General features: G+C 36.5%; 4 protein-coding genes across 6 annotated transcripts; 2 read left to right on the plus strand and 2 right to left on the minus strand.

The window, feature by feature from the left end:
- Nucleotides 1-1169: 1169 nt before the first annotated feature.
- ckmt1 (creatine kinase, mitochondrial 1) lies at nucleotides 1170-7762 on the minus strand. Of its 2 annotated transcripts, XM_027135080.2 has the most exons (10): nucleotides 7618-7762; nucleotides 6790-7009; nucleotides 5568-5766; nucleotides 4930-5025; nucleotides 4494-4715; nucleotides 4078-4163; nucleotides 3462-3585; nucleotides 2322-2456; nucleotides 1692-1817; nucleotides 1170-1598 (listed from the first exon to the last, which is right to left on the minus strand). In XM_027135080.2, the coding sequence occupies exons 2-10, from the start codon at nucleotides 6936-6938 to the stop codon at nucleotides 1485-1487; spliced, it is 1251 nt and encodes a 416-aa protein (XP_026990881.1). In that variant the 5' UTR covers nucleotides 6939-7009; nucleotides 7618-7762; the 3' UTR covers nucleotides 1170-1484. The 2 variants fall into 2 exon arrangements, with proteins under 2 accessions (XP_026990881.1, XP_026990880.1); XM_027135079.2 differs by lacking the exon at nucleotides 7618-7762 and having other exon boundaries at nucleotides 6790-7180.
- A 1854-nt stretch (nucleotides 7763-9616) lies between these two features.
- isg20 (interferon stimulated exonuclease gene) lies at nucleotides 9617-11968 on the plus strand. 2 transcript variants are annotated; one of them, XM_027135180.2, is made up of 4 exons: nucleotides 9617-9720; nucleotides 10176-10777; nucleotides 10950-11147; nucleotides 11243-11968. In XM_027135180.2, the coding sequence occupies exons 1-4, from the start codon at nucleotides 9666-9668 to the stop codon at nucleotides 11429-11431; spliced, it is 1044 nt and encodes a 347-aa protein (XP_026990981.1). In that variant the 5' UTR covers nucleotides 9617-9665; the 3' UTR covers nucleotides 11432-11968. The 2 variants fall into 2 exon arrangements, with proteins under 2 accessions (XP_026990981.1, XP_047658647.1); XM_047802691.1 differs by lacking the exon at nucleotides 9617-9720 and adding an exon at nucleotides 9740-9885.
- Nucleotides 11969-14363: 2395 nt separating this feature from the next.
- rlbp1b (retinaldehyde binding protein 1b) lies at nucleotides 14364-17755 on the plus strand. Its single transcript, XM_027135090.2, has 7 exons — nucleotides 14364-14455; nucleotides 15075-15203; nucleotides 15331-15535; nucleotides 15667-15845; nucleotides 15995-16153; nucleotides 17054-17164; nucleotides 17264-17755. Exons 1-7 carry the CDS (start codon nucleotides 14444-14446, stop codon nucleotides 17390-17392), a joined length of 924 nt encoding a protein of 307 aa, XP_026990891.1. The 5' UTR covers nucleotides 14364-14443; the 3' UTR covers nucleotides 17393-17755.
- Nucleotides 17746-25338, minus strand: abhd2b (abhydrolase domain containing 2, acylglycerol lipase b). The gene is made up of 11 exons (XM_027135353.2): nucleotides 25211-25338; nucleotides 24652-24718; nucleotides 24341-24568; nucleotides 23913-24088; nucleotides 22142-22309; nucleotides 21632-21815; nucleotides 21421-21513; nucleotides 20653-20754; nucleotides 20265-20334; nucleotides 20056-20140; nucleotides 17746-18888 (listed from the first exon to the last, which is right to left on the minus strand). The coding sequence occupies exons 3-11, from the start codon at nucleotides 24550-24552 to the stop codon at nucleotides 18686-18688; spliced, it is 1293 nt and encodes a 430-aa protein (XP_026991154.1). The 5' UTR covers nucleotides 24553-24568; nucleotides 24652-24718; nucleotides 25211-25338; the 3' UTR covers nucleotides 17746-18685.
- Nucleotides 25339-26808: the final 1470 nt, after the last annotated feature.

The following is a 26808-nucleotide window of genomic DNA, read 5'->3' on the forward strand; positions in this document are numbered from 1 at the left end:
TAATAGTAACTTCTTTCCCTATATTTTGCATTTAAAAAACAAACAAACAAACAAACAAACACAACCTTTGACACTTTTTCATTGTAACTTTAAGCATTTATGTACACCGCTCTGGATAAGGGCGTCTGCCAAATGCGGTAAATGTAAATGTAATGAATGCAGAAATTATTGAAGGATATAAATGAATATATAATTTTCACTTCTACCTGGTTGCAATCATTTCATAGAGCACAACATAGAGACCTCTCAAGAGACTTACCTTATACTCATTTAGAATCTATAAGAGTCATTTGATCTGTCCAATTACCTGTACATGCCACTGGCTATGTGGATTGATATTGTTGCTTATAGTAATGAATGGAAGTGGCCCATTCAACATCCTAAGGCTGCCTGAGATTGACAGAGACTGACAGAACTTACAGCAAACCCACAGAAGTATGGAAATAAACAAGTGGATAAAGTATCTTCCATGGAAATGTGTGTCTTCAAATTGCAAAGAAAGAATTGACTCCAGTCTGTCTGAGACCAGCAATGATCTTGTTCATAAAGACCTGCCTAAAATCTCCATAATGCTCACACACCCAACAGGGTATTTTTCCTTGCAATATTTGCCTTTGGATACATGAATTCATGAAATTGTTGAGAGTATTACACTCATACTAAGAGGATCAAATAACCGTTCCTTTTATGCTACATTCATGCTACATTGAATGTGCTCTAGTTACCACTGAGCACCTGAACAGGCTTTTCAGACTTTAGGGACGGTGCCTTGCCTCATTAGCCTTTGTAAAACAGATGTAACTGAAACTATCCTGAGAGGAAATACTTCTCAGAAAAAGAAAGTGAGCCTGAGAACAGGTCTATTCAATGTCACCTTGGAAATAGTGTGTGTGGTGTGTGTGTGTGTGTGTGTGTCTGTGTGTGGTGTGTGAGTGTGTGCTTGTGTAGAGGTTATGTAGAGCTCGGGGGAACTGTAACACAATGGAGGCAGATAAAGACTTTCTTTGGTCATGTGACAGTCAAACTTTATCCTGATCTAATTAGTGTTCAGCACCAGAATGTGCCTGAATTAGGTTTTAGCTTCATTTTCAAAACCCTGCCAATCTGCAGACCCTGTTATCACAGTTCACATGTAGCATGCAGATAAATAAAAAGTACTCGAGACAATCTGTCAGTAAAGGGCTTTATATAATTTAGCATTTATTTCCACAATAAAAACCCCAAACATTCACATGATCCTCTGCTGCTTATGTGGATAATTCTCAGTGGTTATAATACACTTACTGCAGCATAATCAATATAAGAGACAGTGGTATGTGAAAGAATGGCAATGCCACATGAACACAGTTATGGCATACAGTATATTCACTCCCATTGTACAGAGGAGTGAAGCTGCAAAGACACCACACACAGAAAGCATGCTGATTGGGATGGAGTTTGGAGTAACATTATATGGAAATGAGCAGATGATGTTTAGTGTCGGTCTACTTCCTCTGGCCAATAGGGTCAGGGATCTTGATGTCTTGGCCCTTTTCTAGCTTCTTCTCACACTCAATCAGGTAGTTTATTCCATCAATAACCGTCTGGACCAGCTGGACCTATGTACACACAAACACACATGCACATATATATTCACTGTCTGTTCTATGTGTTAATAAACTGATACAACATTATCGTAATACATGACTGACCTCTGACTGGCCAAGTCTGTCCAAGTTAGAAATATCAAATGTGCTCCCTACGGCTGCGGTGTCCACTCCTCCAGTGCCTCTTTTCTGCAGCCGCAAGTTATCAAGGATCTTGGGAAAGCGAGGATCCTGTTCAGATAAAGACAATGGTATTTAAAAAAAACATGAACATAAGGCTCCTGAGTGGCACAACAGAAAAGCATTTGTCTTAGATAGCAAGTCTGAATCCTGAAAACCCCAGAGTCATCTGTGACTGTGAAACAGAGAGCAAAACTGGCCACACCATCTGAGTGAGACAGCGTGAGCAACAATGTGGAAAAAAAACGAAAAGGCTGGGTTCACATGTTTTATGTTAGTCTTCATGCTCTCTGTTTGATAGTGTGATGAGGAGAGTTAACAAAATGAAAGTTGAACAGAAGGTGGTAAATTACGTAGGGGCTGAATATTTTATGTACTCTACTTCAACAACCATCAATCAGTATTTGTCTTTGAGTAATTATACTGTATAAAATAAATGTATTAATTAATTAAGTCTAAGAGTCCTGTTCATATCTATGAAGTTTAATGAATAAAATGCTGTGATAATGCTGTCTTTATAATCACATTATAATGATTATAATGATGGACAATCACCTTGCTGAGGCGAGGTAGTTTAATATGGACTCCAGCGCGAAGGCCTGTGCCCAGGTTAGAAGGGCAGGTGAGGATGTAACCCAGATGTTCATTCCACATGAACTCCCAGCCTTTCTCCTGAATCAGCCTCTCCACCTGAGTAGACAGACAGACAATCAGAGGCATGTAGAAACTGTCATGATAAATGCTTGGTGAATGTAGCAGCAGATAGTTCACAGATGGTTTTTAGGCCTCGTTCATGTGGTCACATCTGTTAAAGTTTAAACTCCGTTGGAATTCTGATATCTGATGCTCAAAACGTCCTTAGATGTCTGGGGCTAAAAGCTATATTAACCTTTACATGTATAAATAAAAACAGAGAAATGTATTGGATAAAAAAGTTAACAAATAGAAGAGTAGTATAGATACTTTGTAATGGATTAAACCCCTTCAATTCATTTGACCAGTTAAACAAACTGATAACTATTAACTCAATAATTAATTTCATTCTGTTCACCAGTGTTAATCAGAGTTTCGGCAACCTTCCTGTCAGGTCTCTCCAGTCACACACAAACCTCTCCTCTAAACTCTCTCATCAACAAAGTTTTTCCACTCATGGAACTGCAGCTCACTGGATGTGATTTGTTCGCGTCATTTTGTATAAACTCTCGGAACTGTTGTTTGTGAAAATTCCAGGAGATCAGCAGTTTCTCAAATACTCAAACCAGACCATCTGGCACAAACAACCATGCAATGGTCAAATTCATAGAGATTATACACTTAATTTTATATAGTTCAAATAAACAGAATGTACATTATTTTTAAATCAAACTACCCAGTTCCAACCAGATGAGGATTCCCTCTTCAGTCTGATTCCTCCTAAGGTTTCTTCCTAATATTGTCTCAGGAAGTTTTTCCTTGCCAATCTCACCTTTGGTTTGTCATTAGGGTTAAATATAAAGTAAAGTTAATTTGTTTATATATATCTAACACAGACAAAAAATACAATCTTGCAGGACAGTTTGTACTTGTATATTCGCAAAAGGATACTGCGCCACATTGCCGTAAACACAGCTGAGCTACATGTCCCAGATTGCTGTTCAATAAATAATAGAAGCTTGTGTTACATTAATGTGGCCAGTGGGAGACGAGTGAGCTCACCTCTTTTAGGCCCTTAGAGAAACGCTCAAAAACCCTCTTCATGTTGCCTCCTTTCTCCATGGAGATCACCCGAGTGTGATCCTCCTCATTAATCCACACCAAGAATGTTTTCTCATTGTTATGCCTATAAAATAAGATATGTATATAAAAATGTCATATTTACCAGACTGTGACCTACAGCATTTATTAAGAAGCTTTTTGAGAGTATTACTGGGATTATTGACCTTTAACCAGACTAGTATGATGCTTATGTTAATGTGTGGTGCAGACAAAGTAATGTCAAACCAATTTTAGTCATCAAATCGTCATACAGCACTTCTGCAATAATCATCTTCTGTAAGTTCAAGATCTTAGCTTAGATAAATTACAAGCTTAAGGACACATATTTAAGGGCTTCCTTGCCTTGGAAGACAGGAAACCACATAGAGAAATCAATCATGAGGAGTACTCAAGACGACAAGGTAAGTGATCGATAAAGGATGACTGTACAGCAGGAAGTGGCTGCATCTAACTATATCTGGACCCTGACATTTGTTTCGTCCCAAGACTGAGCAGCATTAGCAGCTGTAGCATTATCCAACCCACTCCTTCAGCCTCCTGCTAAGATGCCTCTTACCAGATGCCTCTGGCATCAGGCCAATCCCGTGCCATTCCTGCGCATGTCAGAAGGGGTGAAACTGGCTTATCAAATAGGAAATGATCCTGCAAGTTCAAACAGATAAAACATATACAGAATATTAATTTCATCTAATATATATATATATATATATATATATATATATATATATATATATATATATATATATATATGTATAAAAATATATATCATATAATTAACATGAGCTAGAAAAATGAGAGTGAGGCAAAGAAGGCTAGGAAGTTTTCTACTGTAGCTTCCTGCAACACAAAAGCTTAAATGTCACTTTGACTTTTAAATGAAAGACATCCACAGCCGGTGCCAGTAATAATTTATATCTTCTCTGAACACAGAGTAATGTAACAGTTATAAAGTTGAGCAGGACAGAAACACACATCAATAAGCTGCTGCTGTTCCTCTTCAGTCATTTCAGCCAGACTGTAGTATTTGCCTGCCAGGTTCGCTTGCAGGCCAGCGAGGGCGTTCACCACCACCCTCTCCACCTCTCTGCGTTCAGCACGCGTGCAGGCAGGAGGCAGGCTCAGACCCCGAATACTGCGGCCCGTCCTCACTCGTGATGACAACACGTACTTGTCTTCAAAGACACCGCCTCGTATCTTAGAGGAGAACGTTTCATTAAAAAAACCACTAGAATTAAGAGGGCACTACTATAATACATCCAATAGTCTTATATGTTGTATTTGTGTATTAGATATAAGATCATTGTCAGAGGTTTCTAATAAAAATGCTGGTATTTATGCAATCATTTCAGTTATTCAAGAAAAAGTTATTCAATATGTTAACACTATTTTATACAGCAATTATAAGTACCTTAGTGTAATCCAGGTCAGTGGGATGTTTCATAGTGCGTGGATCATAACCGTTGTGTCTCTCTACGATGACAGGGTCAAAAATATCAGCAAACACCTGTCAGGAAAAAAGATTTTGCATTATGTTTTCTTTTCTTTTTTTTTCCTCTTATTTTTTAATTGTACACAGAAACAGAGATTGTGAAGTAGGTGTTCAGTAAATGCCTTTAAAAATGCCATTAATCAAAAATTGTATGATATAAAGCTCACATGCAGGAGTTAGCGGTCATATATGAAGCTTGTAAGACTAAAAAAACGCATAAAACCTAAGCATGTGGCTCTGCAATGAAAGGTCAATGTTGAGGTGATAAATTAAGCTTGAATTTTTGAAGGAGATTTTTTAGCAATTCATAAATGAAAACTTTAGAATTATAAGCAAAAACCAAACATTTTCGAATAGTTTACGCCATTACAACAGATATAAAGGATATATTTTTTAATAAATTATTTTATTTGCACAGTATTCCAAAATGGTTGTCTAAGGGGATACAGTATTGTCTAAACCATGTGAACTACATTAGATTAGAAAATGGTTATTCTGAATAGTTTATTTCAGCATTCTGTTTGATGCTACATGTTGTGCTCTGAACATCCTCTGACCTCATAGGACTCTTCATCTCCAGCCACCATGCCCACAGTCTTGATGAAGGGATGCCCAGGGTTGTCCACACCTGTCTGAATGGCCTGATCCAGTGTGAAGCCATTTGGAGTGGCTTTGTCACACAGCTTTGCATATATAGCAGGTGTCAGATGACTGGCCATGCAGTTGTTGTGTTTTCGTAAGTCTGGGTATTCCGCACTGTTTGGAGACAAAGACTGCTGTTTTATGAAGAGAACATGCTGGGAATGTACATATGTGCTATTTTATATAGAATTTTACAGAATTTTCTAATTTTTTAGAATTTTTTGGACTTTTTTTTTAATGTAGTACTCTTGCTGCCTGAAAGCTCCAGTGTTCACAGTTGATCCTGAGCTGTATAGTATGTACTATCTAAATACTCCCATTAACCCAAAATATGCCTGTTCATTTTTAAAATTTACGTTAATGTGATTTTATCAAGTGGTTTTCTCACATGTTTAATTTTTCCACATGTGGTGAGATATTGATATGATGTCATGTGATTACTAATTACAATCACATGCACAATTTCAGGGCACAACATAATCACATAATCACAAATATATATAAAAGCCAGATTGTAATGTAAGCTACAACCCTACAATTCCATTAAAATACCTGGCGAATACGCAAAGCAGGATTAGAAGGCATTCTGGGTTTTATGTGAGAAACGGGTGCCAATATTACATTTCATTACTAATCATCAGCACTTCTATCCTATCTTAGAGCCTATCGCCATTTTGCAAGTACTGTATGGTGCAGTATGGAAGAATTCAGCACCACAGTGATCATTCCTTTCAGCCAAATGAATGAATTGAATCTTTTATCAAGTCCATGCTGCATAGTTCTAGTTAATGTGATGTGTCAAACAGAGATCCTAGTTTGTTCAGTTGTAAATAAGCACTGCTGCAGACACAGGAACAATATGCAGCTTATAAATAACTAATTTATTTATCCGGTGCTTACACCTTTAACCTGGCTAACCATCTTTCTTACACAAATCTGATGCAGATAATCAAGTACACTGTTAATCTTGATAAGATGCATGAGATTTATTAGGTTGGAAAGAGGACATAAGTCCATTCGTGTAAGGACTATTGACATTGCTCAAGATATGAGATATGCCCTAATACAGGAACAGTCCCCGAGCTATATAAAATGGTGCACCAACCTGACTGGCATACTGTTTGCGCATAAGCTTACCTGGCCGGGTATCGTCTTCGGCCCTCCGCTCCTGCGCTTACATGCTCTCTGTTCAGATATAATCCGACACTGAGAGATCCAGCGCCGACCAGAGACAGCAAACCCACGCTCCTTTTCGAGGACAAAATCCTTGCGAAGCTGCTTGCCATGATGATCTTCTGGTCTGTTCAATGTGAAGCCTTTTAGAAGAGATGGAGAAGGAGGAGGAGGAGGAAAAGACCTGTCGGGTGAAACGTGATGGTGAAGGCTGAGTTGGCGATGCGGAAGAATGCAGAGCTCTACTCTAAAACCTTCTTCTACCTTAATATGCGCGATCCAGCTACAGTACATGAAGCAGATAAATCACAGCACGGCACAAGCCCAAGCCCCTGCCCCCTTGAATAAGAGCGCGTGCGTGCATTTCACCTTCCTTCGTCCTACTGTACTGAAGCTGTTGCATTAAATTGATTCATTCATTTATTCATTCATGCATTCACACGACCAGGCATTTATTCGTTCTATTAAAAAAAAAAATAAAACATTGACCCTATTAAATAAATAATGCAGTAAAACTAAAATATTCAATGTTCATTTAAACTGCAATTTAAATGTAGCCTGTAGTCATGTCCCAGTCGTGCAATCATGACCAAGAGAAGCCATTCTACCTGTCAGACAAATTAATTTGTTTAACTGTAAAGGCAAATAGGAAATGGATCAAGAAATTCAGAATAGCTAAGCAGAAAAGACCAGAAGCGTCGACGAGTAAATAACCAAACATATAACAATAGACATTTTCAAACAGAAGAGTAAAGATTGTAATTCCATAGAAACTGTTGTCTCTTAACTTACTGTCTGAGGTGTGATCTGATACAGCAGGTGCATGTGATCAGGTGTAAGAAGCCCTACTTTCTCTTTATCACGGTGTACGTGAGTAGTGTTTTAACCATTTACATGCCAGTCCAGTTTTATATCAGACTCAAAAAAAAACTAAAAAGCAAAGGGCTATATACCAATTGGATTCAGGTTTTTAGTTTTTACAGGTTTTAGGTTTTTGAATCAATAAAAAGACACAAAATTCCTAATTATTTTATAATCACTGGCATAGACAATTAACCACTGAACTCTAATGACCCAAATTTAAAGGTTATAATGATATTTGCCTTGTAAAAGCTAAATTATACTCAAGGTGCCTGAAGTTAAAAAGTAAATAAACTTTCTAATAAACACTACTATTATATAGAGAAAATCTGGTTTTATAGTATTCCCAACACAGCTGTAGATTGGTCAAAGTGACATCTATGGTTATAGTACTGGCATCTTATGGGTTAATGCTTCAGAATCTCCACATCAAGTTCTTATATTTACTTTTCAGGGTGTGTAAAGCACAGTGGCTTGTGGCCTTTGTTTTATAGCAGTTCTAATGTTGATCTGTTTAGACAAGTCATCTATGGTTTCTAACTTCTAGTAAACATAGATGACTTCTCTAAACAGATCAACATTAGAACTGCTATAAAACAAAGGCCACAAGCCACTGTGCTTTACACACCCTGAAAAGTAAATATAAGAACTTGATACACTGCACGTAGGCAGCTGGGAGTACACAGTCACTGTGAAATGTACAGTAACCTGCAATAATTAATCATCACCATAACATTTTATTGAGTAAACTGATGAGTTGGATGGATTTATTTTACTATTGTCTGTATAAAGCAATAAACTATTGAAAATATTACTATGTAAATATGTTTAAAAGAAAACATTTCATAGAGGATGTTGATTATGAAGTATGATTTCAGCCATGGTTTTAAATTAGCTGTATGATAAAAGACAGGAAAATAGTTATCTATGCATTGTAGTGAAAGGTTTATAAGATGATGCATCCAGTCACAGAGAAATAAAAAATAAAAAGCTGGAGATCCTGATGTTCAAGTAGCCACCAGGAAGGAGACATTCACATGGGAAGGGCTCACTGTACTTCTTTTTACCAATCTAAGAATTATGCAATGCATAATTGTAGGTTTGTCTATGTGTGTTTCCTCCAAGTTCTAGGATTTCCTCACAAAAACATGCCAGTAGGTGGATTTAATTGTCCAGGACTGTATGTATAGCGTTCAGTGGACTGGTGTCCCATCCAGTGTGTATTCCTTGCCTCACAGCCAGTATAAACTCTCAGAGTAAACTCCTTATCCACTGTCATCATGAGCAAAATAAAATGCTTTTTGAACACTAATAACTTTGTTGCACCCCCTGTTGCACATCCCCAGTACTCCATCTTCTTTATCAACTATGTTTATAATTACTTTCATTGTATATTTTATTCAGTTTATTCAGTATTTTTTCTGAACCATAGTTTTATTAGTATTACATACATATTGTATAAGTATGCAATATGGTTATTTGATTCCATCTTGCACAATATTCAACAAGTCTATACAGTTTCTGTGTAAAATATGTGCAAGACATCATTCAAATTTTATTTTCTACTACCTTTTTAAAATTAAATTCTCAATCATATTTTAAATCTATTCTTCCATAAATGTTTAAATAATCAAAAGTCCATTAATTCCTCAGAGGAAGCAGATCATTTAATCCACCTACATACAGAACGCCACCTACAAAGCCATGTTTAATAATAATAATAATAATAATAATAATAATAATAATAATAATAATAATAATAATAATAATGATGATGATGATGATGATGATGATGATAACAACAACAACAACAACAACAACAACAACAACAACAACAATAATAATAAATAACCCCTAATAACTGTTATTTTTCATAGCATTAGTATAGAATAAATTTACACGCTGCTTTTGGATGTGATTGGTTCAAGTGTAACCATCCAATCAGAGCTCGGAAAAAAATCGACCAATCACGATAGCCGATGCTGCTGCGTGGTTTCCTCAACTCGTTGCCGAATACACGTGTCTACTGTAGAGGTACGTTTTCACCTTATATTTCGAAATAAACTTAAAACAGTAACATGTATTTTATTTACAACACATCACTGGTTCACTTAAGTGTCTACATATATCTTATATCATATAACTAAGCAACCTATGTGCGTGTAATTTATTGCTGCTGTCATCGTGGTCTAAAAAAAGGTATAAAAACAAATCCTTTGCTTTATCTGGATTCCAAAACAAGGATAAATGACCTTGTCTTGTCTTTCTTAGTTTTGCCACGATGTTAAGATATTTCTGATTATATTGCACACCTTTAAACGGTCATCTGATGGATCTTTAGATTATAGAGCTCAATGTTAGATAACATTCTAGCTATAATGTTACTAGTCATTTTAAAGAATTATTCAATAATTAAATGATCAAATTCCGTATAAAATATTCCCACGTGTCATTGTCCTGTTGTTTTTTTTTCTGTTTTCTTTTTGTAGCTCAGTTAGTCATGTCAGCATTAGGAGCTCTCGGTAACAGCATGGCTGCCCAGACTATATGTGGTCTCAACACTGAGTCTGCTCTCTGCTCAGTATTAACAAAAACATCCAGAGGAAAAGCCAGTAAGAAAAACAAGAACCGTATCATGGGATGTCAGAATATCTGCCAGGGACTCAAACGAAAGCTGGAGCTTGGGTCCTCAGACTCTTCACTGGAAGGCACACAGCTTAGGAGGAAAAAAAGGATCAAAACCCTTGTAAATATGAATGAACCAGAATGTGCAGGTTCAATGAGTGACAGCTGTGATGTGGACAGTGGTTTCTCATCAGAAATCAGTCCTTCCACCAGTGGCCGGAGTTCTCCATGCTTTGGGGTCCAGCCCTCCATGCTGCTGGCCATGGACTGTGAGATGGTGGGGACAGGTCTAAATGGACAGTTCAGTGAACTGGCCCGGTGTAGTCTGTTAAATTATTCTGGAACCGTGATCTATGACAAGTATGTCCTTCCTACTCGGCCTGTCACAGACTACAGAACACGATGGAGCGGCATTAAAAAGGAGCACTTGATAAATGCTTTGCCCTATGAAGAAGCTAGAAATGAGGTACAAAGTTAATTGTACATTTAGATGAATAGGTGGCTTGCACTGCAGGTGTTACAGATGTTTTTGTTAACATTTATTGTGCGATGCGTAATCTTTAAGTTTAATTTGTGCTATTTGTCCACATTATAAATATTAATTAGTAGTATTAACTAACATGAACTCTATGTCTTAGATTTTGCAGATCGTTAAAGGGAAAGTAATAATCGGTCACGCTCTGTTACACGACTTTGCTGTCCTGAAAATTACCTTACCGGATCACGTAGTTAGGGACACTTCTACTTCTCATCTGCTTCGAAAGTTGTATGGTGCTTCTGCGGGATGTATATCTCTAAAGAAACTGACCAGGGGTCTTCTCAACAGGAGCATACAGGTACTTTCAGGAATTATTCGTCTTCTTTACTGACAAATACAAATACCATGGATTACTATATTTATATATACTATACTATATGTTTGTTTATTTAGGTTGACAGCACTGGCCATTGCTCTGTGGAAGATGCTCTTGCTGCCCTGGACCTCTACAAGCTGGTGGAAGAGGAGTGGGAAAAATCTTTACAGCTTCAAAACTCCGATCCAAACACTGACTCGACATCTCTGGAGCACTACATGCAGGATGAATACTGGCCTGATAGTTTAACTGACTGCAATGAATGAGAGAACTGTACGGCATTGAAACTTGGACTGAAACCACACTGACCTTGCATCTGTCCTCTGTGTGGGCTGAAGGCAGACTTTCCTTTTTTGATGAATCTATAGGAGACCCTGGGTATGTCTGAGTGGTAGCACTTTGGCCAACCTTACTGGTAACCTACTAACATTTTATAGTCTGTCAGTTTAAAGACAATTTAAGACATTTTAAAATTTTCAAAACAAGCAATTTGTTTAAATTCCTTGTACATCTTTACGGTTGTCACAGTTCATGGCTACAGTCAAATTAGCCAGTTTGCTGTTCCTGTTCTTTTTTTGCACAAGGAATAGCTGCATTTGCTTTAGTAATGACACTTGTTCTTAAAATGACCTCCAAACTACATTACACAGACTGTGTACACTTGATCTCATATGAAATATCAGGTTACTGTGATTTTTTATCTTAAGACATGATGTAACTCATGTATGTTTGATAAAGATTGCTGAGGCTAGAGTATTTATTATTATATAAAATATTATACATTTATTAAAGATGTTACTTGATCTTGTCTTTTGTCTTAATCATTTTGCTTTATCATCAAACTATTAGGTGTTGATTGCTTTATGTAATATAATATAATTTTTCTGCTGTCTGAAAGGTATAAATAAAACATGTCAACTGTTCTTTAATACCTATGCTCACTGTCCACTATTACATTTACGGCATTTGGCAGATGCTTTTATTCAGTGACGTACAAAAGTGCTTTTGAGTCTGATCTGTGAATATATCAACACTGGTTCACAAGGTTACAGACTTCAGATACTGTCAGCTTAAAATTCTGTTAGAAAGAATAGCACAGTTTGTTTATTTTTAATAAACACACAAAACAAACATGGATAAGGCTCCTGTTGGTCCAGGGGCAGGATCCTGTTCTCTCACTGTAGCCCAGGTTCAATTCCCAGGCAGGGAGCTAACAGCCTCCGAAGAGCTAAATCGCTGCCAGTTCCAAGCCTGAATAAAACAGGAGGTTTTCACCAGGAAGGGCCTGTGCCAAATCCAATATGTGGACAATATAAAGCAGGGAAAACAACATCAAACAAACATAAGCACTAGTTTAACTGTTTCAGGAAGAGGGGGGTCTTCATCTTTGGTTCAGCTGTTTGAACATCTCGGGGAAGTTTATTCCAGATCAGAAAAAGTCCTGATGTACCTCAAACCCTGAGAGATTTGGGGACTAGTCAAGCAGTGCTATATGGGATATGGGGATTAGGATAGAATCTTAAATCTATTAAAAAACAAATGCATATATAATTATTTATATATATATTAGTTATACAATATATACATATATATATATATATATATATATATATATATATATATATATATATATATATAGCGTATACATATTACCTGTATACATCAGAAACATGTAGAAGTTACAATAACTTTACCTCCGATTTAATCACTACTGTAATGTTCTAAGCTAGTTCTCATTCACCTTTGAGCCACAAGCTGGATATTTAGCAGTCTTGATCTGAGCTGGAATGGAATTACAAACAACGCCTGATTGTATGAAATCCTTCTGACGCCTCCGCTGTAAGAGCTGCAGATTGCAACTCCTCTATAGCAGCTTAATTTGAAGCTGGAAATTCTTACCCATCCTGTGCTGCATCCTGAACGACATGACAGCAATAAATAGGCAAAGAATCTTCGCACTTCGCTTCAAATCTAAGCTGCTTCACTGAAAGGGTTTCAGTGAAGCAGCTTAGTTTACAGGGTTAAATGCTTTGTGTCAGCTTACCTTTCCAGCTATTGTACACCAAGTCCAGCTTCCTCGGTGACGGTGTGTCCTACACATGTCTTCCAGAGTTGTAGGCAGCACAGAGAACAGCATTGTCCTGCCAATACTGTGGCCTTAGGCACACAGTCCCCCTCTTTGATAGGCTAAATCCTGATTTACAGGATTACAGCTCTGTTCCCTCTTGCTTCAGGAGGAAAAATGTAATGACATAACATGGGAAAGAATGGAAGTTTTGACTATATATATATAGTCAAATATTTATATATATATATATATATATATATATATATATATATATATATAAATTTTGAGTTTTGACTATAGTGTATATATATATATATATATATATATATATATATATATATATATATATATATATATATATATAAAATCACAAATCCATAATGATAGATAGTTTGGCAGATATAAATGTGCACTTGTAGTGACCTGCTATAGACAGACATCCCAGTGAGTGTGTGATCCATTGTGACCCTGACCAGCTTCGACCATTTTCTGAAGATGAATGATTTGCAGAAAAGTTCAAAATCTTCGATGACCTCAAGGATTCAGGTTTTGGTAGTTCACATTAGAATTTGGGTAAATGAAGCCAAATGTAATTGTGCACATCTTTAAAGTGATTACTATTGGTCACTCGTTCCACTTTCCTCCAATTATTTTTGTTCTAATTAACATAACATTTGCTCCTTGTAATCTTGTGTGATGGTGTTAATCCAGAGGGAGGTGGTACCACTACAAATGGACAAAGACGGCAAAATCTCTCCTCACTACAGTGTTGGTGACGTGTGAGGTAAGTCATGAGAAAGCTTAGCAGTTTTGTGTGCTAGATTTTACTGACACATTGCATTGGGATTTCTTCTAATGACTTGAATAAAAAGTTCTATTAGATGAGAGTAGAAATATCTGTAAATAGTCCAACAGGTTGTGAATGTAAGATCAGTTTGATTGTAAGATTTTATAATTAATTATTAAGCATTGTAAAGGCACTGATACTTGCATTGAAAAGAGGTTTATACTGGAGACACATCATGGTGGATATGTACCAAAGATATGTTCTGTGACCTAATATCTAGGTTTGATTTTAATCTGATTAATACCTGATTTTTTTTTAATCAATACTAATATTTTTTTTTATTAGGTGCAATAAGAACGCTCTAAAGGCACTATCCTGGTACTACTTACAGTTTTCTCAAGACTGTTCTTTTCCTCTAGATCAATGGCTATTGTTGTAAGTACATATGATTTTTTCTTTATTGTTCCTCACTCTCTTTATATAATATACTAAACAATACATGATTAGAGACAGTGAAAGGTCGAAGAAACTAATAATTGTTAAAATTATGAATATTTAATATATTATTCATAATTGAAAATAATTGTCCTGAGAATCAGGATTAGTTTATCCTATCAAGATGTATAAAGTATTATTGACCTAAAAAGACTAAACATGAGCTTGGTGCAAATTGTATCCGTAATCTAATCCCACCTATATGAAATCCTTGGAATTCTAGTTTTAGAAAACAACAAACACTGAGCTATTTTCATTTTCAACAGAACAACATGTATAGTATAGTATAGTATAGTATAGTATAGTATAGTATAGTATAGTATAGTATAGTATAGTATAGTATTCTAGAGTAATGCAGGATTTCCCACTCTGAATGCACAGTAGAAGCTGCTAGCTGTGATCTCCAAGAATAGTTCCCTTTTTTTTTACCCAGGCTTTACTGAATTCATGTGAGCCAGCTTAGTGTTTCTTCATAATTGTGCTCATTATTTGGGCCTGCTCCTCAGGAGAACAACGGCTTTGGATTAGTGTGTTTTTCCGAGCTGGTGTCTTTGTGCAGGGTGGAACGTTCCGCATGGTGTCAGAGGAAGAGCAGACACTTAGGGCCAAATTGGAGCGCCTCACGGTCAAAGACCACGGGCCAGTATTTGGACCATGTGCCAAGCTCCCTGACCACACTGTGCAGAAGGTGTGTTTACAGACAGTGCATGTTATCTTCATGAGATGATAGTTTCAACATTTATTTTATTATTTCCATCTATTTCCATTGCAACCACTGTTTTATATACAGCTGTGATGTTTACTGGTCATTGTAGGCTAAAGATGAGCTGAATGAAACAGAGGAGAAAAAAGTGTCAGCGGTAAAGGAACTGAAGGACATCATTAAAGAGAAGGCGGACAGTGGAGATGATCTGGCCAAAGCAGTGCAGGACATGTTCACTGTGAAACCTGATTCCATGTATATTAGGTTCATTCGGGCCAGAAAGTATGACGTGAACAGAGCTTTTGAGCTAATGAAGGGTGAGAATCCTAACAATCCTAATAGTAAAGGCCATATTCCATTCATAGTCCTCTGTAGTTAACAATGTACAGTGTCTGGAGTCAAGAATGGTGGAGCAAAACATGATCAATAGAACTCTTACTTGCTTTAGGTTACGTGCGCTTCAGACGAGATTACCCTGAGCTCTTTGAGAACTTAAGCCCGGAGGCTGTACGCAGCACCATTGAAGCCGGTTACCCAGGGATCCTCTCTAGTAGAGATAAATATGGCCGTGTAGTACTGCTTTTCAACATTGAAAACTGGGATTATGAAGAGATCACCTTTGATGAGGTGAGAAATATTTTGTAAGTTTCTCACTTTTAGGAAAGTGTAGTGAGTATTAAAATGACTCCTCTTAAATGTTGTATATTTGCTGCCTTCTTGTTTATTATTGTTATAAAAGTGAAATTCAAGACAAAAACTGTAGCTTTTTGCCGTAGATCATCCGAGCTTACTGTGTGATCCTTGAAAAGTTGCTGGAGAATGAGGAGACTCAGATCAACGGCTTCTGCATTATTGAGAACTTTAAAGGCTTCACTATGCAACAGGCATCTGGTATGAAGCCTACAGAACTGAAAAAAATGGTAGACATGCTTCAGGTAATTTCCAGAACATGAGACATGTGTATTGTATTTTAACTGTATTTACACAAATTCAGCAATCAGGCACTTTAAATATTCTAGATCAGTTTTCTAAAACATTTGCACATACCTCATTGCTATATCGTTTTCTCCCGAAGGAAAAATTCACCCTGAAGAACCTTCATATCGGTCTTCAAAAGCATCCGATACTTAATTTGTAATGATGTCCAAGTTTACTTATTTAGTATTTCATTAATTGGCATGTTTTTTTTGGCAATTGTGCTTTCAATTAGGTCAATAGTTTTCTGCATTACCCACAATACTGTTCAAATACCTGCTAAATATTTTGCCAGTGGAATTTAGCCTTTGCTTCTTTTCCATCTAAAGAGACTGTTGCATTGGTGATTTTAGTCTTTATCACTTAATTTCTGACCACCTCTTACCCTGTCATCTGTACAATCAAGTTCCAAATGAAACTTTCATTAGCTGGATCTCTTCTGTCATACAGCTACACGGCATTCTGGGATGTTGAGTCCAATTTTTGCTGTCTACATTATTTAGTTCTGTTTTGGATTTCTCACTAATATGATGTAGGATAGAAAATAGTGAGTGAAAAAAAGAAGGTCTTGTTCTTTTGTTTTTTAGGAGCAAACCTGACTAGAAATGTCCCCTTGTGATGACAACACAGCAGATAACTGTATCTTCTCCTGGGAATAAATAGAATTGAGCACATACTGACAAATTTTCACCTTAAACACTAAATCCATCACAAATATTTCGATCTAAATATATTTAAGTGTTTCAGGGTGGAGTTTTGAATGAAATCAGGACTGAAATTATATTTGAATGATAAGAATTTTCATCAAAATTTCAGAACTCCAATGTTCTGAATGTATCTCTCTTTCTTCCCTGGACAAGGACTCTTTTCCTGCTCGCTTTAAAGCAGTACACTTCATCCACCAGCCCTGGTATTTCACTACCACTTATAATGTGGTCAAGCCATTGTTGAAGAGCAAACTCCTGGAGAGGGTGAGCACCTGAGAATCTCTAAACCTCCTCTTAGTATAATAACACTGTTACACTGTAAAGGAGTCTGACTGAGCATTTGTCTGTTTTATGTGTCTGAAGGTGTTTGTCCATGGAGAAGAACTGGAAAGCTATTACAAGGAGTTTGATCCTGAAACCCTGCCTGCAGAGTTTGAAGGGAAGGGTCCCAACTACGACGGCAAGGCAACAGCAGCAAAACTATTTGACTGAAATAGACAGCTTTCAGGACATCCTTTTGTAGGCACTGTGTATGATTTAGTGATACAGCATACAGAATCAGTGTGTGAAAATAAGTGTGTTTGTTAGTGATATCCAAAGTGAATTAGGCAGTGTGAAATGAGATAAATAATCAGATTACATAAAATGACCTAGGTTCTTGACTGTTGATATAATTGGCCTGATGGAATGAGGTAATTATGCAATATCTGTTTAGTGGAATTACATCATTTAAAAGCAAGGACAGAAAAAAAAATACTTTTCATGAATATTTTAACAATTTATTTGTGTACCTGGTGTACACTTCATTATTAAGCTTGTTCCACAGCACAATAAGATATTAACAGTTCGAACCACAAGAACATGTAGCTGTATTTACATAAAGATTTATGTACAAGTGTAAAGGACTTGGGATGGTTAAAGATGCTTGATGCATTTAACTGTCCATTTAGTCACTGAATGATGTAGATTGTAATCATAATAAAAAAAAACGAAAAAAACAACAACTCTATTGTGATATACTTTTTGACTTTTCTTTTCTGGAGATTAACTTCACTGTAAGTAACAAAATTGACACAAATGGGCACAAAATATTGAACTTTTCTATGTCCACTTAGGAGTCTGAGTAAAAAAATGAATCTATTTTAGTTTAAATCTTATTCCGTGTAAAGATTAATATATGACAGGGAATGCTGTTATAGTAAATAATCAGAGATGGGCCGGTATAATGGAACAGAGTTACCTTAATCAAGCTAATTGTTTGTCTTTTTTTTAAAAATCCATTTATAGTTACATTTAATGTTGTGGAAAATTCATACACTAAGTTTGCTTCTCTTAAAACTGCATTACATCAAAAATTCAACAGCTTGGTGGCGTTTCGAAGTGAAATCCTTTACATTCTGCCACACAGCCACCAGAGGGTGACACCGTCAAAGGAAAGCAGAAAGCAAAAAACAAACAAACAAACAAACAAACAAAAAAAACCCTGAATTTCCATCTCATCAGATCCATCTTATAAGAATCAGTTTCTCATTACCAGCCTGCACAGAGTAGCAGCAGCAATCTCAGATCCACAGACCCTCCTACCACTGAGAGTGTGCATATTTAGACACCAAGTCATTGTATTAATGTTTCCATCTTATTAAAAGAACAGAAGGTCACAATTAATTTTTTTAAATGCACTTTGTGTTCAGTATACACTCAGAAAAGTGAGTCAGACATTGAATGCATATTAGTTACACTTATGAGTGAGAAGAGGAGCATGCTTGCCGTGGAATTTTGCCTTTGCTAAGCTTTGCCTTTGAGCTCTGTACAGTCCATAGCTTGGTGGTATTGTGGGTTTTCCTTTTTCCTTTGGCAGATGGCATTGGCATACCTGATGATGACTTTGTCCATCCAGGTAAGAGGCTGAGGGAAAAGCATGGCACCCTCAAAGAAGCCCATGTGCCCGCCGTGCTGCGTCAGCACAAAGATTACATTCTCCTTTTGTTCTATGGAGATCAAGATTGGTTTAGTAAATTTGGTATTAGTATGTACCTGCCAAATACTACATATAATAATGCAATACTGCATAAGGTTTGATTAAAGAGGGTATCTATTCACAGGCAGTGGGTTTAAAGTTTATCCTAGATCACAAAGTGCTTCCGGTCTTTCAGTTTGCTGAAAGAAACCCATCAACACTCAAGTCAAGTCACATGTTCTGGGGTGCAGCTATCTCTTTCTAGCCCTGTGTTACAGCTATCCTATGTGCAGGATGGAAGTAAATGGACATGTGATTACAGAACCATATGCAGCCCCTGACAAAAGGCATGCTGAATGAGAGATGAGAGCTGTAACATGACAATTGGCCCAGTGGTTAAAAAACAGACACACTGAAGCTTCCTGTCATCTCACTGCACTCGGTCTGTACCACAGAGAGCATTAGATCTGAAAAGCTGCACTCTGGAGAAAAAATACTCAAGTGAATCCTTAGAGGGAATCAGCACCAACACCTGCTGCTCAATAATTAGGTTAAAGTAAATAAACCTAAAAAAAAAAAAAAAAAAAAAAGTAATCAGAGCTGTATATTTATATATATGACATTTATTTTAACTTTATCATACATATAAGGAGGTCTGTCTGCAAATGATCTGCATATTCTCAGCAAATAGAAAGTATGTGATATCCATTGAAATGGATAAAATGGCTTTGGTGTCCGTAAATACTTTAGGTCACAGTGCAAATTCCTGTGGGGCACGCAGACGGGACATAATCTGATCTCAGTCGCATTGACTGATAAGATCTGTCAGGAGAACGGAAGCACAGACCGTGCATAGCATCTAATAAATATTCACACAGGGGCAAATGGATCGCATGGCCCTGAAAAATTCAACACGAGCATCTGAGCAGATCTTATGCAACACACACAGTTTAGAGACTGAGTTTGGAAACTGATTGTCTAATAGAGTGTTGGGGAAAAAATGGCTGCTATACGCTTTGCATTTTTACTATTGGTACAATGCTGACTGTAATAAGTATTATATGCTTTTTTGTCGATAGATTTATTCTAGAATATATGTAATACTTTTTTTTTTAAAGTTCCAAGTTCCAATTTTTTAAATACAAATGTTATATGAAACGCATTTTCTTATTAATTATTAAATTTGTGGAAATATTACCTGCTAGGGTGTGAGGTATAGTCAGAAGAGACTCATGGACAAGTGGGTCATCTGATGAATTAATCACGAGAAGCGGGACGTTAACCTGACAAGTGCAAGATAAATGACATAACCGTTATTGTTGTTATTGTTGTTATTGCAAGTAAATTACTTGCAATAACATTGAGTATAACTATTCTGATCTCTTTTTAATAATACACTTTACTTACATTGTGAATGTAATGGACACAGCTTTCCTTCTCATAGAATTCTTTTAAAGAATTATGATCATGGAACTTTCTGAGGAAAAATAAGTGAGAGACAAGCAGTAACATACACAACCTAAAGAGAATACACTAGCAAAGCTTTAAAGCCTTAGCAAATTTTCTTGCCATGACATCAGCATGAATGGATCATGAATACACTGTTTTCCTTGTTCCAAATGCTTTAGTAAATCATGCCCTTGCTGTGAAGCTGTTCTTGAAAAAGACTTAAATATTCTGTACAGCTAAAACAGACACAAACACACAAAATACTAAAAGACACCAATGCACCCAAAAACACATGCTGATAAAAAAGATCTGTAATTAAACAGGCAAAGATTTAATCAGATTGTACCTCATAATGCGGTCATCAATCTGCGTAAGAGATGTGGCCATGTAGAGACATCTTAAATCTCCAACGTCCAATTTGCAGGACTGTGGTCCAAACAAGCTTTTTCTTCAAGTAAACACACTTACGTTACTTCTATGCATGATTATAATCACATTCAGTGTCTCAAACAGTTACACATAGAAGTTTTTACACTTTCCACCAAATGATTGTTGAATATTTTCTATAACAACCTGGATCGAAATAGTAGTGCCAGCAGAAGACGTAAATTAAGGTGTAAATTAATATATTTGTTCATACATGTTATGGTTCCTATAGTGTAATTATAGAGTAACTAATTCACAGGGAAAGCTTGTAAAGCATCTGTTAACAAAAGTTATAACAAAAAATAAAAAACAAATTTTAAAAATCTGCTGTTATTTAACAAAGAAAAAGTGTATAATTGTCAATCTGGCAAATCTGTTGTTTACAGCTTCTCTGTAGTGTCAGTGTGTGTAGTTTTTGTTGTATATAATACATATAAGTCATGAGGCAATGACTGTTTATATCTGATAGTGACTAAGTGATATCAAATATCAGTCTTTCTAACATAAATTTGTAAACTGTATGAAGTTGCTATGGGATTGGAGGAATGAAAGACAGAAAATTCTGTCATAGAAAAATAATCAACTCTAGTATGATGACAGTATCTCATACTACCCTCTGATTATTTTTCTATAAAAGCCTAGTCCACACACCTTCTTTTGTTTTATTCCTTTATTTATCAAAGCTTACTTGTGGGACAGGATGATCTTTTTCATATTGTCAGCCATAAAGAAGTTATAAATCCTCCTGCATTGGCCCCACTGTAGAAATGTTTCATGGGCCCTGAAAAAAAAAGAGAATATGAATTGCATTTCAAATGATCGCTGATGTAAACAAAAGTCATATTTATTCCTTAGAGAGCAATGTGGAATGCACTATGCATTAGGAATTAAAAACTGACCTCTGAGCACAGTAGCCCTGACAGACACTGACACAGCACAGCACCTTGTCCTGATTGGCTTGGTTTTCTCCCAGAAACTTACACACAAGGTTCCCACCTAGACTGAAGCCCACCACGATGAGCCAAGTCTGGGGCAACGTACGTTTGATGTGGCTAACCATGGCTGAAAACTCCCAGGTACAGCCTGTAGCACAGAAATACACAGATGTATCCAAAAATGGGAATGACTTGGCTGTGTATAAAAAAAGGAATGTTCATAATAGCTAGAGTTTTCTTCCCTGTGTGATAGCTATATATGGTAAAATAAATAATGACTGCTAGACCTATTACTAGAGTGTTACATCATTACCTCTCCAAATATTTTGGACTATAGAATTGCATTTATCAAATAGCCAGACACCCAGACAAAATAGAATGCCTGTCCACCAACGTAATGATGACATAGGTATAAAAGCTTGCCAAACAGTTGTTTCCCATGAAGGTATTTTATTACACCAACAGTGCTCTTACCATAGGTGAACATCCGTGGGGAGGTGAGTTCAATGTTTGGCAAAGCTCCCAGGTGGTTAAGTACAGCGCATCTGTAGCCCTGCTTCTGGGAGTAATCCACAAAGGTACGGATATAATGCGTCTCACTGTGGTTACCGATCCCTGGGCAGATCACCATGGTTATGTCATCTGCGAGCATACACCACACAAGCATTTAGCCATGTGCTGCACAGATCTCCATTATGATCCTCAAGACCCTCTTAACACACAGGAACTTCAGAACTGGCAGTCTACAACCCTTAAAAGTATGACAAATGTTTTTACATTTAGTGTTACCTTTATTTAGACTGTACAAACATATTGATCACTGTGTTGTGTGGTATACAGCAGGCATATATAGTTTTTTTTTTAAATATGTTACATGTTGGGTGTTTCCTTCGGGTACTCCGGTTTCCTATTCCGGTCCAAAGACATGCATGGTAGGTTGATTGACATCTCTGGAAAATTGTCTGTAGTGTGTGATTGCGTGAGTGAATGAGAGTGTGTGCCCTGCGATGAGTTGGCACTCCGTCCAGGGTGTATCCTGCCTTGATGCCCAATGACGCCTGAGATAGGCACAGGCTCCCCGTGACCCGAGAAGTTTGGATAAGTGGTAGAAAATGAATGAATGTTACATGTTTAACTGAGCCTTGTGTGTCCTCAGTTTAAAGCATTGCAATCATGCTTGGAAGGCCAGTTCTAGCAGTTCTGAGTGCTTGTGGTCTTTTCATACTTGTGGAACATGTGCAAAATTGTGTAAAATTATAGTGCAATATCAAATGGAATTGGACCACCGAGGAATGCCTGGTCAGGTGAATCCAGGTTCCTTTTGAATCATAGAAGGATCATGGAAGGATCAGAAATCATGGAGTTTCTCTGTTTGGGGTCGAGACCACTGGTGGCAGTGTGATGGTGTAGAGATTGTATATATAAGCAGACATGTTACCTATGAAGAACCTGACATCACAACATATCTGAAAATTGCTGGGTTTAACCCTTGTCTTACAAGCCAGACCTCTAGGAGTAACTTGACTAACATGGTACAGTAGATTGCCCACCACAGACCTTTTAATGTAGCCCCTCAGCAATCACACACCTCATTTAAATGTAAATCTTGTTTACTCAACTTCTTCATTCAATCACTTTTGAAGACTTTTCTACATTGTAGACCAGTGACTACATCTTACTCTGAAAGTGTGTTCTGAAGCTTCACTTGCACTTCTATGGACAGCATAATAATACACCATGTCACAAGGGTTGAATTGTTACAAAATGTTTCAAGAAATATAACATTGAGTTTTCATACACAGTCCCTGGATCTCTAGTTCATCATGCATTTTTGGAATAAGGTAGAAAGGTCTATTCACAGCTAGATTTGCAAATCTTTTCCTGCTGATTTTATGCAATTCTGAAGGACAAAGGATGTTTGAAATCCTACTCAGTTGCAATACCTACTAAACAATATTAGTAATGTATGCATAAGCTCTTAGTGTCTGAAATGAGGGCAATAGCTAGAAGCTATTATGAAGCTATAATAGAATAGAAGCTATAATGAATGGAAGCTATAATGAATAGAATAGAATATGAATAGAAGCTATAATGTGTACTAACCAGTGTGATAAATTCTAAGCATCGGGCTCATATTTGCACATACTGTTTGGATTTTTGAGAATCGTAACGCCTCTTAGACCTGGTCATCTTCCAGAATATTTGTATGGTATTAATTTGATATGGTTTAAATAAATAAACTTACCACCTGTTACATGATCACCAATTCGCTCAAAAAGGTCAAATGTGGCAGTAGCTCCATCATGCATTGGAAGAAAGAAGCGCATGCCACAGGGCTGAGGAGAGGACAATCGACCCATCCTTCCATAGAGCACAGTTTGAAAATGTCCACTCTTACCCCAAAGTAATGGTGGAACATACCTTCAAACACAAAAATATATTATTTTTGATTGTATCAGATTCTAGGCCAATTGACAAAGGTTTGGCTAAAGGTCATGGGTTTCTTTTTATCTGATATACTTTACTTAATTTAACTTAACCAAGATGCCCTAGTTTCTAACATGAAGGTAATTACAGTAGCTTAGTGATTACAGTAAGTCACTCCAAAGCATCAACTAAACATCAAAGATACTACGTATTGGAAAAATATATGCAATACATGTGAAAACTCACTCTTTTGTTAGGATAGAGCAGGACTTGAGCAGGTACTGATTAAGAGGTGTATTTCGACAGGTGATTTTAGGGGCTGCTGAAGGACTTGTTAGGTTGAGGCAGCGCACTATGATGTACAGCACAGTGGCTACTGCAGCCAGCTTCATGCCATCAAACACAGCTGGCATCTCTGGTCTGAGGGTCTGGGCATTTCGTTCCACATGGACATCCATAATGAAATCTCTAACCCTGTCAATCATAGTCATTTTTTTTGTGTTATAGCTGACATTTGCCATTAAAGAACTTGTTTTTTGGAAACTTTTGAAATGTACCTGATAAATATGCAAATATGCTGCAGGTCCTCAGCTATACTTCTTAATATCTTAATTGGTGCTAGTTCTGAAAAAAGAGAGAAGAAGACTGTATTGATTGTGATACATATCCTGTAACACTTGTAAGGAAATATCAGTTGTTTTCTCGTGTTAATTATTTATCTTAAGCCCTCATGCTATATAGCTTATTTGTCTCCAGCCAAAATTATTATACCAATCCAACCCGTCAAATTGTCTTTACAACCTTTTCTTTGTTAGTTATGAAAGTGTTAAAGAAAGCACATTTATTACATATGTTTTGCCTTTAAATGTGCCTGATGGTAGCAAGTCTAATTTTTCTTAGTGAATCAAGTGTTCATGCTGGTTAAAATTGAGATATGTAGAAATGCATATATTAATACATAGTTTGTATATCTGATGCTAAAGAAGAATCAATAGCTAGTAGACTAGCAGTTACACAGTTCACACTGGTCCAACTCCAGATATTTTGAGTACTAGACTAATCTAAACCTTCATAAGACAGCATGGATGAATTCAATGAAATAAAGTCAGTACGCACCGTTTAAAGATCTCGGATTCTCGTGTTTGTAGTATTAGATGAAATACCCAGGTATGAACTTTAACAAGACAGTGTTAAGCCATCACAGTCCTATTCAGACTTAAGACGAACACACAGCTCGAGCGCACATAAACACCGGTTCGGTTGCCTAGGAAACGACGCCTAGACGCCTCTGATTGGAGCGCAGCATCTACCACGTGTTTAACAGAGTCCCAGGTAAAGTATTTACAGGTTACAGGTGGTAAGTGGTGAATTTCAGAAAGGTCACTATACACTAACTGGGTAGTTTAAAAGATGAAAATGCATGCGTCTATTTTATACCCACATGCATGCGTCTATTTTGTACCCACATCCAAACCCATCACATAGATGCACTTTGAGGGGGTTACAGTTACTGACTGTAACCCATTTACTGCTGTGCACAGTATTTTCTATCGCTATAAATGAATAGAGACAACCATGACATGCATTAACGCATAAATATCACAAGGTGGAGACAAGGAGCTGTAATTGCCCCGCAGCTAATTTTAACCGTCTACAAACGTCTGTATGAAATTGGCTCACTGACCACCTACTGAAATAGATCAGTGCATGTAATTGAGCTAATCTGAAGTGTAAAATCAACCCAACTTCATATTTATCATTACAATTTCCTTGAGTCTTGTCAGAGCAATCCTAGATTAAAGACATAAGATCCAGCCCCAGGTTTTTTGCCTAGCCAGTATCCATTATATGATTACAGGACAATCAGACTCACTTTATATTCAATCAAATCAGGTGAGATTGGCTAAATGGAATGAGGACGTGCATTAAAAAGACTCTCAGACAGAGAGCATGGAGTGACATTAATTCATTATGCACTAAATCGAGGTCCAGGCATGGATACACATAATGCCTCTCCCTGTCTAATAGACTTAATGTCAGTTCAATAAAAAAAAATCTGCCTTTCTAATTTAGCTAATCTATTGCATAAAATAATGATTGCAAAATGATTTGTACAAAAATAATGAGTACAAATGATCAGCCCTGCTGTTATTATGGTCCTGTTCAGGTTCTGGTTCATTCTTGTTCATCAGGGAAGACATGAACAACTGCAAAGCGTATAGCTACTAATTATTTATTATGTTGTGTATGAGTATGTGAATGTGTATGTTGGCTGTTTTTTATTAGTGTTTTTTATTTTATATAATAATATAAAATATGTTTTATATAATATATTTGTTGTTGTTATTATTATTATCATTATTATTATTATGATATAATATATTTGTTGTTGTTGTTATTATTATTATTATTATCATTATTATCATTATCATGATAATATAATATATGATAATGATAATAATGATAATAATAATAATAATATTTTTGATTAAGAATTCTTACTTATTATAAATAATAATAATAATTTGTATTATTGTTCTTCTTCTTCTTCTTCTTCTTCTTCTTATTATTATTATATTTATTACAACAACAACAACAACAACAACAATAATAATCATAATAATAATTATTATTACTATTTTATTATTTATTGCTTAATAATTCTTACTTATTGTAATTAATAATAATAATAATAATAATAATAATAATAATAA

Source organism: Tachysurus fulvidraco, chromosome 17 (assembly GCF_022655615.1).
Source record: "Tachysurus fulvidraco isolate hzauxx_2018 chromosome 17, HZAU_PFXX_2.0, whole genome shotgun sequence".
Classification (NCBI taxonomy): domain Eukaryota; kingdom Metazoa; phylum Chordata; class Actinopteri; order Siluriformes; family Bagridae; genus Tachysurus; species Tachysurus fulvidraco.

Excerpts from the sequence above, each read along its gene's own strand:
- isg20 (XM_027135180.2), top strand. The coding sequence starts at position 9,666 with ATGCTGCTGCGTGGTTTCCTCAACTCGTTGCCGAATACACGTGTCTAC. Across the intron at positions 9,721-10,175 it reads TACACGTGTCTACTGTAGAG|CTCAGTTAGTCATGTCAGCA; the intron begins GTACGTTTTCAC and ends TTCTTTTTGTAG. Across the intron at positions 10,778-10,949 it reads ATGAAGAAGCTAGAAATGAG|ATTTTGCAGATCGTTAAAGG; the intron begins GTACAAAGTTAA and ends TCTATGTCTTAG.
- abhd2b (XM_027135353.2), bottom strand. The coding sequence starts at position 24,552 with ATGGATGTCCATGTGGAACGAAATGCCCAGACCCTCAGACCAGAGATG. Across the intron at positions 21,816-22,141 it reads CCCACGGATGTTCACCTATG|GCTGTACCTGGGAGTTTTCA; the intron begins GTAAGAGCACTG and ends TCTGTGCTACAG. Across the intron at positions 21,514-21,631 it reads CAGGGCTACTGTGCTCAGAG|GGCCCATGAAACATTTCTAC; the intron begins GTCAGTTTTTAA and ends TTTTTTTTTCAG.
- rlbp1b (XM_027135090.2), top strand. Across the intron at positions 15,536-15,666 it reads AGCTTTTGAGCTAATGAAGG|GTTACGTGCGCTTCAGACGA; the intron begins GTGAGAATCCTA and ends TACTTGCTTTAG. Across the intron at positions 17,165-17,263 it reads AGAGCAAACTCCTGGAGAGG|GTGTTTGTCCATGGAGAAGA; the intron begins GTGAGCACCTGA and ends ATGTGTCTGAAG.
- ckmt1 (XM_027135080.2), bottom strand. The coding sequence starts at position 6,938 with ATGGCAAGCAGCTTCGCAAGGATTTTGTCCTCGAAAAGGAGCGTGGGT. Across the intron at positions 5,026-5,567 it reads GAGATGAAGAGTCCTATGAG|GTGTTTGCTGATATTTTTGA; the intron begins GTCAGAGGATGT and ends TTTTCCTGACAG. Across the intron at positions 1,599-1,691 it reads ACAGACTTGGCCAGTCAGAG|GTCCAGCTGGTCCAGACGGT; the intron begins GTCAGTCATGTA and ends GTGTGTACATAG.